The sequence below is a fragment of the Nelumbo nucifera genome, chromosome 3 (assembly GCF_055504915.1).
Source record: "Nelumbo nucifera cultivar China Antique chromosome 3, China Antique-T2T, whole genome shotgun sequence".
In the NCBI taxonomy this organism is placed as follows: Eukaryota; Viridiplantae; Streptophyta; class Magnoliopsida; order Proteales; family Nelumbonaceae; genus Nelumbo; species Nelumbo nucifera.
In genome coordinates this window covers 94,457,706-94,472,536 of record NC_142651.1, presented here as the reverse complement: position 1 = coordinate 94,472,536, position 14,831 = coordinate 94,457,706, and the positions used below count along the sequence as shown (strand labels likewise).

At 42.6% G+C, this 14,831-nt stretch overlaps 1 protein-coding gene across 1 annotated transcript; it reads left to right on the top strand.

Annotated features, from left to right (window-relative positions):
- The first annotated feature begins 4,910 nt into the window (after positions 1-4,910).
- Positions 4,911-11,203, top strand: LOC104586563 (uncharacterized). Its single transcript, XM_010243841.3, has 7 exons — positions 4,911-5,156; positions 6,156-6,529; positions 7,234-7,461; positions 7,545-7,899; positions 8,001-8,128; positions 8,329-8,464; positions 10,486-11,203. The coding sequence occupies exons 2-7, from the start codon at positions 6,186-6,188 to the stop codon at positions 10,723-10,725; spliced, it is 1,431 nt and encodes a 476-aa protein (XP_010242143.1). The 5' UTR covers positions 4,911-5,156; positions 6,156-6,185; the 3' UTR covers positions 10,726-11,203.
- Positions 11,204-14,831: the final 3,628 nt, after the last annotated feature.

The following is a 14,831-nucleotide window of genomic DNA, read 5'->3' as shown; positions in this document are numbered from 1 at the left end:
TTAGTGCCAATTAAGGGTTTAAACAACTTATTCACAAGCCTTTGAAAGGTTGCCCCAGCATTTTTCAGTCCGAAGGGCATAACCTTGTAGCAGTACAGGCCAAACTCGGTTATGAAGGCCATCTTTTCCTCGTCGACCGGGTCCATCTTGATTTGATTGTAGCCGGAGTAGGCATCCAGGAAGCTTAGCAACTCGTGCCCCGAGGTCGCGTCCACTAGGCGGTCGATCCTGGGAAGGGGAAGCAATCTTTCGGGCAAGCTCAGTTCAGGTCGGTGTAGTCGACGCACATGTGCCACTTGTCGTTAGCCTTTTTCACCAAAACGGGGTTGGCCACCTAGCTCAGGTAATGAACTTCCCTTATGAAGTCTGCTGCGAGGAGCTTCCCGACCTCCTCGTCGACTGCCCTCCATCGCTCTGGGTCTAGGGTGCGTTTCTTTTGTCTAATGGGCCTAACTACAGGGTCAATATTGAGTTTGTGAGTTATGAGGTTAGGGTCTATGCCGGGCATTTCTGCCGTGGACCAAGCAAAAACATTTAAGTTACTGAGTAAGAAGCGTACCAGTTCGGATCGCAAGGGCTCCTCCAGGGAGGCGCCGATTTGAAGTGCTCAGGCTGGGTCCTCTACCGAGACAGGGATGAGAATGGTCTCCTCCATGGGAACAGCTCGCTCCTCGTTCTGTTCCACGGGTCGCTCTAGCTCGAGGTCGCTGGCCACCTTGGCTTTTTCCTTGAGGGCGGCGACGTAGCATTTGCGGGACTCAAGCTGGTCGCCCCGCACTACCCCAATGCCGAAGTCTGTGGGGAACTTCATGGCCAAATAATAGGTGAACACCACAACCCTTAAAGCATGGGTGATCGGCCGACCTACTATGGCATTGTATGGGGAGGAGCTCGCAACCACCAAGAAGTCGTGTTTGAGCCTCACTGTGCTAGGCCACGTGCTGACTTCCACAGGTACTGTAACCCTTCCCAGGGGCCTGACTTCCTCTCTGCTAAAGCCGACCAGTGGGGTGTTCGCAGGTTTCAAGTCACTCTCTTGAACTGGAGTTGGTCGAAAGCCGCTTTGAAAAGGATGTCTGCCGAACTGCCTGAATCAACGAGGACGCGCCTGACTTCAAAATCATTGATCTTTACCTTTATGACGAGTGCGTCATCGTGGGGGTAGTAAACCCCGTGCGCGTCGTCCTTGGTGAAGAGTATGGATTCTTATGCCCTTGGCCACTTCGGGGGATTCTGCTCTTCTCTGGCGGCCTCTCGAGTTGATGCCCGAGCTGCGGCCAAGGTGCAACTCGCTACAATCGACCCTCCGACGATTACATGGACCGTTCACCGAACTGGTCTCTCCTCCGGGGGTTGCTTCTGTGACTGTTCTGCTGGCCTGTTGCTGGACTCGGGAGCATCCCTACTGTGCTCCCCCTGCCGACCTGCTTTATTATTATTATTACCATTATTCTGTACAAAATTCCTTAGGTATCCGCGACGAATGAGTTCCTCTATCTCGTCACGGAGATTCTTACAATGCTCGGTACTATGACCGTGGTTTCTGTGAAAGCTGCAATATAAATTTTTATTCTTTTCATTCGGGTTCCCTCTCAGACGGAGTGGCCACTTTATGTACGGAACGTCCTTGATCGCCAAGGGTGTGTAGTCTGCCCAATCTGCCCAATCTGCCACGGGAGCTCGGAACGGCTGACGTGGCTTCGTCCCCCGAGCTGAGTCTTTCTTCCTCCTGTCCTCTTGGTTAGAAGGTTCACTTTCCCTCTTTCTTTTTTCGAACCCGCCCTCAACTCTTTGATTGATCTCCTCCTCCGTTCTTATGAACCTGTCCGCGAGCTTGAGGAACTCAGCTATAGTTGCGGGCTGGTTGACCACCATGTGCCATTTGAATTCCTTGTGCGTCACACCTCTCTTGGCCGCTGCGAACCGTACTGCGGGGTCTAGGCGTGGTATCTGTAAGCATGCGTCATTGAATCGCTTGATATAGCTCCGGATGGACTCCCCTTCCTTCTGGACTATACCGAAGAGACTCTCCTCAGTTCAGGGGCACCGCTTGCTGGTGACGAAGTGTGCGGTGAAGACTTGCACGAACTGGGTCCAGCTCCTTATCGACCCGGGGCCAGGTTCCTATACCAGGTGTGGGCCACTCCTCTGAAGGTGGTAGTGAAGGCCACACACATGCAGGACTCGCTGACCCTCGCCAGGTGCATCTGGGATTGAAAAGCATCAACATGATCACTCGGGTCAAAGGAACCATCATACTTGTCTAGCGGGGGAAGTTTGAAATCCTTGTGCATGGGGACAACGAGGAGTTCTGATGACAGGGGGGAAGGGACTGAAAGGATAGGAGTAACCTTTACCTCGCCCGAGCTCGCTTCCTCTTTACCTCTGAGCTCGGGTAGGACGCGGGTGGTAGTTCGGCGAGCTCGTCAGCGCCTCCGCGGCTGCTTGGAAGGTCCGGTGTTGGCGCTGCTCGCTTCGGTGTTGCCGAGCTCAATGGGCCCGGACTGCTGGTGGTAGTCCGCGGCTAAGGCGCCGAACTGATTTTCTGTGAGCGGGAGCCCGAACTGAGAGCGCCGAGGTGAAGCTGACTTGATGGGACGGGAGGTCCCCGATCTGTCGACGTGCTGCGAAGCGGGGGTAGTTGGTCTCTCCCTCTTGCTGGGGGATGAGGCTTGGCTCCTGGAGGGGTTCTGAGGCTGGGAAGTTTCTCCCCGGTGAGGGCGCCCGCCTTGAGGAGAGGGCTTGACTTGCTTGATAGGAGGGTGCCGAGGTGGGAGCTGTGGCTGGCTCTGAGGCAGTTGGGGGAACTGCTGTTGGTAGTGGTACTAAGAGACGTGATGTAGCACCTGCTGCTGGTAGAGTTGGTGTTGCTGAAGCTGCTGCATTTGGGCTTGCATGGCCCGCATGCATTGCATCAAATCATCAAGTTGGTTCTGGCTGGTCGCCAGAGGGACAACGATTGGTTCAATGAAGGTTGTCTCAACAGAGGGGGGAAGGGGAACATTCACAGGCGCTACTGTTCATGGCACATTCAGGCTAGGGACTCCGTCCACCGAGAGGGGGATGGTGAATTGTTCGATGCAAACAATGGGGGGCTGAGGGTGTTCCCCGACGACATTCAGGTCGGCATTACGTCTATCACTGTCGGAGAAAGCCATAAATGCTAAGTTTTCTTTCTTTAGAAAAGAGCTAGAGGTTGGGGGAGGCTTTTTGAAGCGGTTCCCACAGACGGTGCCAAATGATTATGCACGATCTGGTCGGTCCTAGTTGCCGGTAACCTTGCCTCTGACGGAGCGGGAGATGCCTGAAACAGGGAGGAAACAAGAGAAAGCAAAGAAGATGAGAATGCTCCGATGGGAATGCTCCGATGCCCAAGTTAGCACTCTTGAGAAAGCAAAGAAGATGAGAAATTCTCTTAGACCAGAAGGCGCAAAGTATCACTTACCTTTACTCTGGGGGAATAGGGCCTTTTATAACCGCCCTGGTGCACTCACTCCCAAGCCTTTGCTAGATCAGGTGTAACCGCCTCTGCAGGGGCAGACATAACTGCCACTGTCTTCTCTGTTGGAGCCGTCTCTACAACGACTGAGATGGCGGTAGCAGGTGGCCGTTGGAGTGCGGCTGTCATGTGTCAGATCCCTGATCAGTCAGGCACGTCACCTCAGAGTACGGACTTCTTTGGTGTCAGGTACAGTCGTTCACTCACGCGACTTGGAGCTGAGGTGCTGGAGTGGTGTATGAGGTGAAGTCTTGAGTTCGGACAGGGGCGTGGCCCAGACTGACCCACGAGTCAGTCCAGGCTTTGCCTTTCGTAGTGTTCCTTGTAGGGCTCGGGATTTCTAAGGAAAGCTCGGGTTCTGCCTCCTGAGAAGCATGGGTTCTTTGGGGAGCTCGGGGCCTCTCCTTGGGGAGCTCGGGCCTCTTCTTGGGCTATGGCTATGTCGTTGTGCCAAGCTGATGCTCCTGCCAGGTCATACCCGGTGGCCTCCATGTGTCGCGTGGCCAAGGGGTCGGGTCAAATCTCCCTCCATCAACAAGGAACAACACATGCATCGTAGATGCATTCATTATCCGGATTGAATTATTTGGTTCAACCGACGACCCGACCCAACTATAACCTTCTCCTTCTCCTTCTCCACTACCAGCAGCAACGGCAAGTGCATTCATTCCATTTGTAGATGCATTAATTATCCAGATTGAATTGTTTAGTTCAATTGGGCGACCCGACCCATCTTTCTCACATTTCAGTATGTGGATGCCCTTCAGCCCTTGCATTTAAAACTGGAACGTGCAAGGCACAGGCACTAGCCCGTCATCTTTGACTTCAAATGTGCGCATCTAACGGTGAATATCAATCTTCCATGGTTACGTCTGTGTTTGACTATTTTTAGTCCGACCCGCCAATCCACCCAACCCAGCTCTTTGCTGTCACTTCGGCGGTTCCTTCATTCTGGATCTGGTTCCAATTCCCTCGTCCTCGTGAATTCTTCGACCCGAATCCAAGCAATTGAGCTCAAGTGTGACAGAGCCGGCCCCTAAGTAACCACAAGATGTGGGCCTTGTTCATCATCACCGTCCGTTACATCATTTTTTATCAGATCAGATTCTGGTTCTCCAGCCTTCAAGAAGAGATAGTCGTCAGATTCCTGCCGCAACATCAGATGTTGTGGGACCTCCCATCAGATAAGTCATAATTCATAAATTGCTTTTGGATTTGGATATTTAAGAACTAGTCTGGACCAGAAGTTATTGTGGTAATTTCATCTATCGTACATGGGTAAAAATGTGCACAAATAAATATGATCGAATTGGACAACTCCTGCCATGTCATTTTATTTACACGTGGCTAAAAACCACTGGGTAATATGCCGTGGCATTAAGACACGTAAGTTGTTATTACTCCCTGCCTAGCATTTCCGACGGATGTCTCAAACTCTCACCCGCATGGCTTTATATTTTCCTCGGGACCTCTGGGCTTCGGGTTCGCTCCGTCTCTGAAACCCTGAGCGAGGGTTTTCTCTTTTTGTATTTCTTCGTTTCTTCGATCCCATTCTAACAAATAATTTCAGAGGGGGAGGATTTGGGAGAACTTGTACGCCTTCGATCTCTTTAATCCGGCTTCGATTCGTTTGCATATCCTTCAGATCTTCGAAAGGGTGAGTTCTCAAATCGTTTTCAACGCTGTTTAATTTGGTTCGGAAATTTGTAGATCTGTATTTGAAACTTCTCGTCTTCATTCAATTTCTTCCGTCATCGTGCTTTGGTGATCTTATTTCTCGTTTCATGGAGTCGGATTTGGATCTGGAAAATGGATGTTTAGGAGCTGTTACTACACTTTAAATCTTTATTCTCTAAATGCGAGGTTTTTGTGATTTCCGTTATGTATTTATTGTGGGATCGTATTGGAATTTGCGTTGAGTTGTCAACATTTTAAAATATATGCGGAGAAAAGCGAATCTGTTGATTATGTAACCTGTGCTTATTGATATCCTGGCTTGTCTACGGGGTTGATGCTCTCGTCTTAAAGTTTTGCTTTCGACCGTGAATCTTGGTTAACATAGGAACACAATTATGTAGAAAATGCGGGATCTTACAGTTTAGTCAGTTCGTGAAAACTTTCAAAGTTAAATTTCTATGGGATGGATGTGCATGCTGAACGGGTGAATCACTGGATGCTTCCTGCCTTGCTTTTAGGTAGATAAGGTTTCCCTGCAACGATTCCAAATTTGATGGATTATGTACCGCGTGTGTTAATCTGTAGATGCTTTTATTTACTTGCCCCCCGTCCAGCTGACCTTTGTTACATGTTTGATTGAGTCATATTCCATAATTGAGTTGTTCCTTACACTCCTCTCCTTTTATTTCCCAAGTGAAGGTCATGATCAGAATCCTCTGTTGCTCTACAACTTGTGGTTATTCTAATATCTCGTTGATGAACAGGTTATTGCTGCTAGAGTCATGCTTCATTATTGTTCTTCAAAATGTAGGAATGAATCATATGCTTTGCTTCAAATGTTTTTTTTTTTTTGAAAGTTGTTTAAGGTTAGCTCTATGTAAAGAAAAACAACTGCAACACCAACAATAGTAATCCAACATAGTATTTATGCTGAATTATTTGTACTGAGAATTCCCTTTTTATGAATGACTGGCCTTAGGTTGTACTGATTTAATTTAAATAGCCCAAAATGGGAGGAGGGTTCAGAGTTTTGCATCTTGTCAGACCATTTCTGTCATTTCTGCCTGAAGTTCAGAGTGCTGATCGCAAAGTTCCCTTCAGGGAGAAGGTGATATACACTGTCATATCTCTTTTCATCTTTCTAGTGTGCAGTCAGCTCCCTCTCTATGGCATACATTCTACAACAGGAGCAGATCCATTCTATTGGATGCGTGTCATTCTTGCTTCAAATCGTGGAACTGTCATGGAACTTGGTATCACTCCAATTGTGACATCTGGATTGGTCATGCAACTATTGGCTGGTTCAAAGATCATTGAAGTGGACAACAGCGTGCGTGAAGATCGGGCCCTTTTGTAAGAATTTCTTCTAGCAAACCTTTTGCCTCTGGTGCTCTGTCTTTGGATTGTTGAAGTTGCTAATTCCTGTAATTCTTTTTTTTAATCCTTTCACCTGATCTTCTAGATAGGGGTTCATGCAATTAAGAAAGTCCTCTAGTTCCTTTTCATAATGATTTGAGCTCATCTTGATAGGGATTCATACAGTAAAAGAAATGCACCTAATATTTACCAAAAAAAAAAAGGAAATGCACCTAATATTTACCAAAAAAAAAAAGGAAATGCACCTAATTCTTCTATTGGTTCTTCTTCCTTCTGTTTATAAATTTTCTGCTAAGCTGATATTTTTTGGTTGATAACAAAATCTACTGAGGTTCTATTGAGCATCAGATTGCTGAAATTCTTATACAAGTTATAAGCATAATACCATGTTTGTTAAAGTAATGTTGATAAATCTCAGGGTTTAAGAATTTTTGGAAGTTCAATAGGATTCTTGACAACTAATAATGTTTTCTTTAGATTGAAGTTTTTATAATCACCTTTATTCTTCATGTCCCAATCTATGATTGAAAAGTGCTATGATTGTATGGAGAGATTTTCTTTGTGCCCATATTCTGAAATGTATTGTGCATGTTGACATATGCAAGCATTCTGTGTTCACCCTTTTCTTGACAAAGCATTCTGCTATACCCAGTATTCTTGACAATGCCCTTTTCCTCCAGAAATGGTGCACAGAAGCTGTTGGGCATTCTTATTGCAGTTGGCGAAGCAGTTGCATATGTTCTATCCGGGATGTATGGTAGTGTGAGCCAACTTGGAGTGGGGAATGCCATCCTTATAATTGTTCAACTCTGCTTTGCGGGTATCATTGTTATATGTTTGGATGAACTTCTTCAGAAAGGATATGGTCTAGGGTCTGGTATTTCCCTTTTCATAGCAACAAATATCTGGTGAGATTCCGGTTCACTTTTTCTTTTAGTCTCCACTATTATGCTCTTGGGCATTTACTTAAAATTTCCATTTCTTCCTGCAGTGAGAACATAATTTGGAAAGCATTTAGCCCGACAACTATTAACAGTGGTCGTGGAGCTGAATTTGAAGGTGCTGTTATTGCTTTGTTCCATCTTCTGATAACTCGAACTGATAAGGTTCGTGCTCTTCGTGAGGCTTTCTACCGACAGAACCTTCCAAATGTGACGAATTTACTAGCCACAGTCTTGATCTTCCTCATTGTTATCTACTTCCAAGGGTTCCGTGTTGTCTTGCCTGTGAGATCAAAGAATGCCCGTGGACAGCAAGGATCATACCCAATCAAACTGTTCTACACCTCCAACATGCCCATCATTCTACAATCTGCACTTGTCTCCAACCTTTACTTTATTTCACAGGTAAAAAAAGAAGAAGCAGTTTCATATTTGAAGTGTGGACTTTGGGGTCTTTTTCACTGTTTTATCATCATGATGGTTCTAATAGCATTATTTCTATACAGCTTCTGTACAGGAGGTACAGTGGAAATTTCTTTGTCAATCTGCTAGGTAAGTGGAAGGAATCTGAATATTCAGGCGGGCAATTCATTCCTGTTGGTGGTGTTGCATACTATATTACTGCACCATCAAGGTGATTACTTAAGTCATTTTTCTTTTTGATAATTTTTCCGTCCCAACTCCAAGTGTCTGTTTGCTTAAGTTATTTTTCTTTTTGATGTTCTTGTAATTACCAAAACAAAAAGAGATATTGCTTGTAGTTACAGGATTATCTTGCTTTTCTTTGGTGATTCTGCTATTCTTACATCCACATATTTGAATTGCGATTTGCAGCTTGGCAGATATGGCAGCCAATCCTTTCCATGCTTTGTTCTATCTTGTGTTTATGCTGTCAGCTTGTGCACTTTTCTCAAAAACCTGGATTGAAGTTTCTGGATCATCTGCTAGAGATGTAGCTAAGCAGCTCAAGGTATTGATTATTTGATTTATGTAGCCTGTGGTTTTCTTAGGTTACTTGTTTGTATTTATGTAGCTTGTGCACTTTGTTCTATTCTGTAGCCTGTGTGGAAGTTTCCACTTTCCTCTGAAACTTCCCTTAACTGTTTTGCACCCTGACTTTTTGATACTTCCATAGGCCCCTTGCCAGATATTTGTCATTAGAAAATGGAGGTATTTGCAAAATTACAATGATTCCCCTTCTATTCAACTCCATCTTTTGAACCAAAATTCTGAAGATGGGGTCATCAATTCAGCCAAATTGTGAACTGTTCGTGGGTTGATGAAATAGGGGAGAGAAATAAAGTGGGGGTATTTTTGTCATATAAAGATTGGTTAATAGGGTAGACTGGTCAGTCAGGATTAGCTTTGTCTTTAAACAATAAGATTGACCCATGTGGACTTCTTTATGGTCACTACCATTGACTTGATGGAAGGTATATGCTTATAATTAAAAGTGTTTGACTGGGGGAGTCTCTAGAGGTATCAAAAGTTGGAGTAAGCTTAATTAACATAATATTTTTTTTTGATAATTAGCTTAATAATCCATTTTTTCTATAGATGATATAATAATCCTTTTTTACCAGTCCATTCTGTTTAATGTCATATCCATTATGAAGTTACGAGTGCTGAAATCATTTCCTACTACTTAGACCCATTTCCTTTTTTCTCTGCTCCTAGCCCATCTAGCCCCTTGTAATAACACAATGCTTCTTCTTACGGGCAGTGGTGTAGTCAGGAATTTTTTCCAATGGGGTCATTCAATAACTTGTATAAAAAATGTTTTTATGCATTAAATGATTTTTTTTGCTATGGCATTAAATGATTTGACTAAAAGTAACAAAAATAATTTAAAATCTTCAAAATACAGATGCAAGAAAAAAGCTTAAAATCTTCACACTATTTGAAAAAAAATAATAAATGTAATTTTACAATTGTCTTCAGCAATTGTAAATCTTAAAACAAAAAAAAAAAACATCTAGATACTAGTATGAAAGAAACATATAAAATATAATTCTGGAAGGAAAAATTAAAAGTATATAGAATTATTAATGAACTACACAATTATAAGTAAGAAAATTAGAAAAATCATACTTGTGATGCTTGTAATTAATTAGTGTGGTAAGTGAGTTCTTGATTTTAACTTCGTAACTAGTCTTGCATCAAAAGATAAGAAAATTACATTAAAAATTCATAGTTTTCTTCTGAAGCTGTCTTTTGTTTTTTTATTTGATTTTTTTTTTATCTAAGGTTAAAACCCAATATATTTTTGTCTAGCCCACTCTTTAATATTTAAGTTACTAAATTGACCCCACCCCTTTAAATTTTCATTCAATTTGAATGGAGAGTGTGGGGTCGGTCAATATGGAGAAATGGCTCAAAACAATACCTATACTTAGCATTGTTTTTCAACTCCAGTGGGGTCAACTGACCCCACTGACTGACTGATGACATATATTCCGCCCATGCTTGCAGGTTCTGTAGGTACAGTGGAGTAAGCAAATGTAAGAAAAATGAAGTGGAGTTTCAGATAATAACCTTTTATTTATTTCATTTGAATCCACAGCCATAAACAGTTACAGAATAGGCACTTACCTGCTTTCTGGATCTTTGTATGTTCTTATCAAGGCTTCAAAGCTATGTCCTTTTCTCTCTAGGGCCAAGTGTTCATTCTTGTTCAGAAATAGATTTTGGTGTTGATGCATGTATGATATTGTTGGGAGGAGCAATGGAGCTTCTCTAGGTTCCATAGGACCATAGCATATCTTATTTGATAACGTTGCCTCCTCCTACACATTATCTATGGAATCATAAACAATCATAGAACTAATCTGGAAGTGTAAATGATATGCTTTGAAATACAATGCAACTACAACTTTGCATTATTTGATGGGGTTGGGAAGCAAGGGGAGGAGAGAGAAATAGCTGACATGGACCAATAAGAGCCACTTCGTTCTATATATATAATTGACATGTCTCGTACTGTTTCTGCAGGAGCAACAAATGGTGATGCCTGGTCATAGGGAGTCAAATTTACAGAAGGAACTGAACCGTTACATACCCACTGCAGCAGCCTTTGGAGGCATGTGCATTGGTGCATTAACAGTGCTGGCAGACTTCATGGGAGCGATTGGGTCTGGGACTGGTATTCTGCTTGCAGTCACGATCATTTACCAGTATTTTGAGACATTTGAGAAGGAAAGAGCCAGTGAGTTGGGCTTCTTCGGTCTCTAAGCCTGTCGTATAGTTGTTTCGTTTGCAAGGAATGGGTGGGAGTGCCAACAAGCTCCCAAACAGTTGGTGAGCTGAGAGATGTAAGTAGATCCTCCCTTTTTTTACATGACAAGGTTAGAGGTTGAGATCAAGATCGAGATGACAGGGTAGTTCAACTGTAGGTTTATTTACTGTTTCAGTTTTCCTTTTTGTGGGGGACTTTGGTACCGAATGTTGGAAAACACATGAAGGTAGTAGATATTGCCAAGCTTTCAGAGGAAAAACAAGGTGTTAATGTTGTGGATCTTATTCTCATTTGAGTTGCTCGTCGTGTACCATTGGTTCTTGTTAACTGTAAGACTTTGAGGTCTTGTAAGACCTTGAGGATTACTGATTTTTTATTTTTTATTTTGGTAGAAGATTACTGATCAAAACCCAAAAAGTGTCTGCGAGACGCGGAGACCATTTGAGACAAAAATACCTTTTATCTTTTTCTCTACTTCCCAAATGTGGTTTTTTCCATCATTGTTATTGTATGTTTTTGGCTTCGCATCTGTAGTTTTTCTTTTCCTCGCCAAATGGCAATTTAGTAGTTGTATCCAAGGTTCAAAATATTGACACGTCGGGTGATATCGATTGCGTTTTTTTGCTTTATTTATTTATTTTTTCAAAAACCAGTTCAGGGGGCAGTTTAAGGCTCCTCTACCCTCTGAACTGGCCAGAACCCTGAGCAAGGACAAAGGCTCCTCTACCCCCCTGAATAAATGGACAAATGGATAAATGGTGTGGTCCCGATCGTGTTAATACCATGGTTTTCAAAACTGGACTGGATGGGCGGACCTGAAAAACTGGGATCCGGTCACCTACCTGACCAGTTCTGTTTTACTACAGTTCATTTAGCATTTTAGCCTATATTTTTGGCGATGGTGTTTGGTTAAATTGCTGTTCTGGGTGACTGGTTCACAATATGTTGGTGCGTTGCCTTTTAAGAATCTTGCTTAACAAGTGAGAAAAGAACATGTAAAGCAGCTGCGACTATTTGTGTCATCCTTCTTGAAGAGAAAGGTTGCTAATTGGTGACTTTATTGTTTATTCCAAGTTAAAACTCTTGTACAAAAGATGAACCTCAAAACTGTGTTGTGTACAGTCTTCTCCATTTAGGGTGATAGGTTGGTATGAATGTTGTATGTTCACTAATGAGCCATGACCCATAGGCCATAGGCCAAAGTCACAATAGAGGTTACTCAATAATATCCAAATCCAATATTAATGGATCAAATTTAGATGTACATACCTACCAGTAGACCTGTTCATTGGCTGGGTAGCCCGACAGCCCGGCCTGCACCCCGGTTGGGCTTAGACATGTAATTAGGCCCATGGGTTCAAAACATCAAGCTTGATTGTGTGTCGGGCCGGGCTTGGGATTTATCAATAAAGTCTGGCCTGGCCTGACTCATTTATATAATATTTATTATAATATATATATATATATTAATAATTTAATATATACATTTATTATTTTTTCTTTATAATCTCTCTCTCTCTCTATTCAGCTGCTTCAGCAGTGGCATAAACAATATACTTCGGGTTCTGGCCCAGGCCTGGGCTCGGGCCCAAGTTGTAGGCTCGATGGTCGGTCTGGGCTCAGGCTCGGGCCTTAAAATATCTATTAATGCAGAGTGAAAGCCTGGCTTGACCCAACCCACGAACAAGTCTACCACCAGGCTACCAAAAGAAAAAAAAAATTCAATCTCATCTGATCTGCTTGCAATCCTAATTCTACAAGTCAAAAATATAACCTAAATACCTAAGAATTAGTAACTGAAAAATCTTCATCAATAGAAGCAACTTTTTTCCTCTTCAAACGAGGATCATCTTATTGGGACATTACTCTGACGTTCACATGAAACAAATTGATAATACTGTTTTCAACTGTCCCCAAAGACATGATCATGTCATTGGAGCATGATCTGGTGGGTCAACTTCTAGCCCAAGCCTGGGGATTGGGTTTTCGGTTGCTGCTATCCCTATGACATGGTCGTGTTGAGGTCCAGAGGATATTGCAGCCTGAGCAGCTGCGTTATAATTTTTAGGACCAAACGGGGAGGGCTTTGGTATTGATTGAGCTGCGTTGACTCAACTGCTTTGGGAGAAGATAGAAAACTTGCTTCGTCAGAAAGTTGAATTCTCAGTTTCAATTACAGCGTTTCTTTCGTCTTTTATGGGTCTTTCACCAAACACAACTTCACGGATTTGTATGGATCTACCTTGCACAACCAAAAGTCAGTACTGCATGAAAGCCCTCTCAAATGAACACTTAGACTCAATCAATATGCTCATCTAAGGCTGTGTAAATGCATAATTCCAATTATCCCTCGAGCATGATTATACATCACTGAACACACATAGGTCCTAATACATGAGCCACAACATAGACGTCCCTGGCTCGCCACTAAGGCTGCATTTGGTATTCTTATTTTAACCACTTGTTTCTTTTTTGCAATTAAAATGCCCCTATCAACATTAAAAAGGAGATAAGTCCTTAAAATAAGAAATGCCAAATGCTACCTAAATACACCATTACATTGAAACACTATTTTAGCTTAAAGGCTTGTGACCAGAACATGCATACGGACTCACCATCATCACTGACCACGGGCCTGGGCCAGTGGGCCTCAAACAGTTGATCCTCAGCGTCTGTGGTTATCGATACACTCATATGACCCCAAATCCATTTTTCTGGAATTGTTCGATAAGGACGGGGCTCGCTCTCTATCCTCCCCTAATCCACCTAGGAATGCAAACGGTATCTGATAACCCGATTTCGAATTTAATTTTATTAAGGGTGATCTGAATTTGATCTGTTTATAATTGAATCAAATATAGGTCTTCCCCTATCCGATCTGATATAATCCAATTCAATTTGATTTAAATATAGATGTTCATATACACTTAAAATTTATATTATATCTATCATTGAAGTTGATTTGAATGTTGTATTTTCACTGAATTGTCCTAGGTTCAAGTTTTATATAAGTAATTTTTGATTCAGTTTGTTCATAAAAATAAATATAGGGAAAATCTATGATGCAGGAAAGATATGGTATGGTAAGAGTTTTAACGAATCAAAACCCACCCATGAATTTTGATAAATAACACCTGATTCACCATTACATCTATGATTCCAATTGATTGGTCAGATGTTTTTCTGGTATCATATTTTTTCTATATCATAGTCGAACCCAAATAAATATTAAAGTCATTTTTCATTTAATTTAACTATTCAATTCGAATTCAAATATAAACGAATCAAATTTGGATATGTACCTATATCCGATTCGATCGGATCGGTTTGCGGTCCTAAATCCACCTCTGTTTGCAACTCTCAAAAAAATATACAAAAATGGTTTAATTTAAAAGTTAAAGAGCATGGGGAAGCCATTCTGGCCGTGGGCCTACTGATCCTTTGATCCCTTGAAACAGCAGGGGCCCATGGGCCAAAGACACGTTTTGGGTGGCGACTTGGACCTTTTTTCATTTTGGTTGGACACGTCTGAAAGTTTCAATTAAAAGGCTTTTGCCCGTTAGGATAGAACTGATAAAGTACAACCTTAGACAACCTTTCGGCTTACATGCCCCACGCTGTTAGTGGGTCCAGACTCAACTCTACAAATATACTCCCTCCTCCCTTTATAAACGTTGGATGCGATACCTTTGATTGGACACTCATGCGCTTTCAGGCTAAAGACAGGAAAAGCTGATGACCCCAGATATACCGAATCTTCAACCTACCTTTTCTTTGTTTACTTTTTAGGGCTTGATGTCCTCAGATGGTTGGGCAAGAGAGCCTACAATCCACTTGGGACGGTGGATTCTCCATCCCTTTTTTCTTTTTCTTCTTCTTCTTTTTTTTTTTTTAATTTTTTTTTTAAATTTTTGGTTTGTCTTCATTTCTTCATTGAAATTTGTCCCAAGTCTTGTACACTAGTGTAGGGTCGCTGCTGTGCTGCCTCTAGACTCTCATGAGCAGATGGGTCGACCTATGAACTTTATTTTTTGTCTTTATTTTTTTTCTGTTTTTAAATGTCAGTTCACTCCACTAAGGTATAGACCAGTAAGATTCCTCT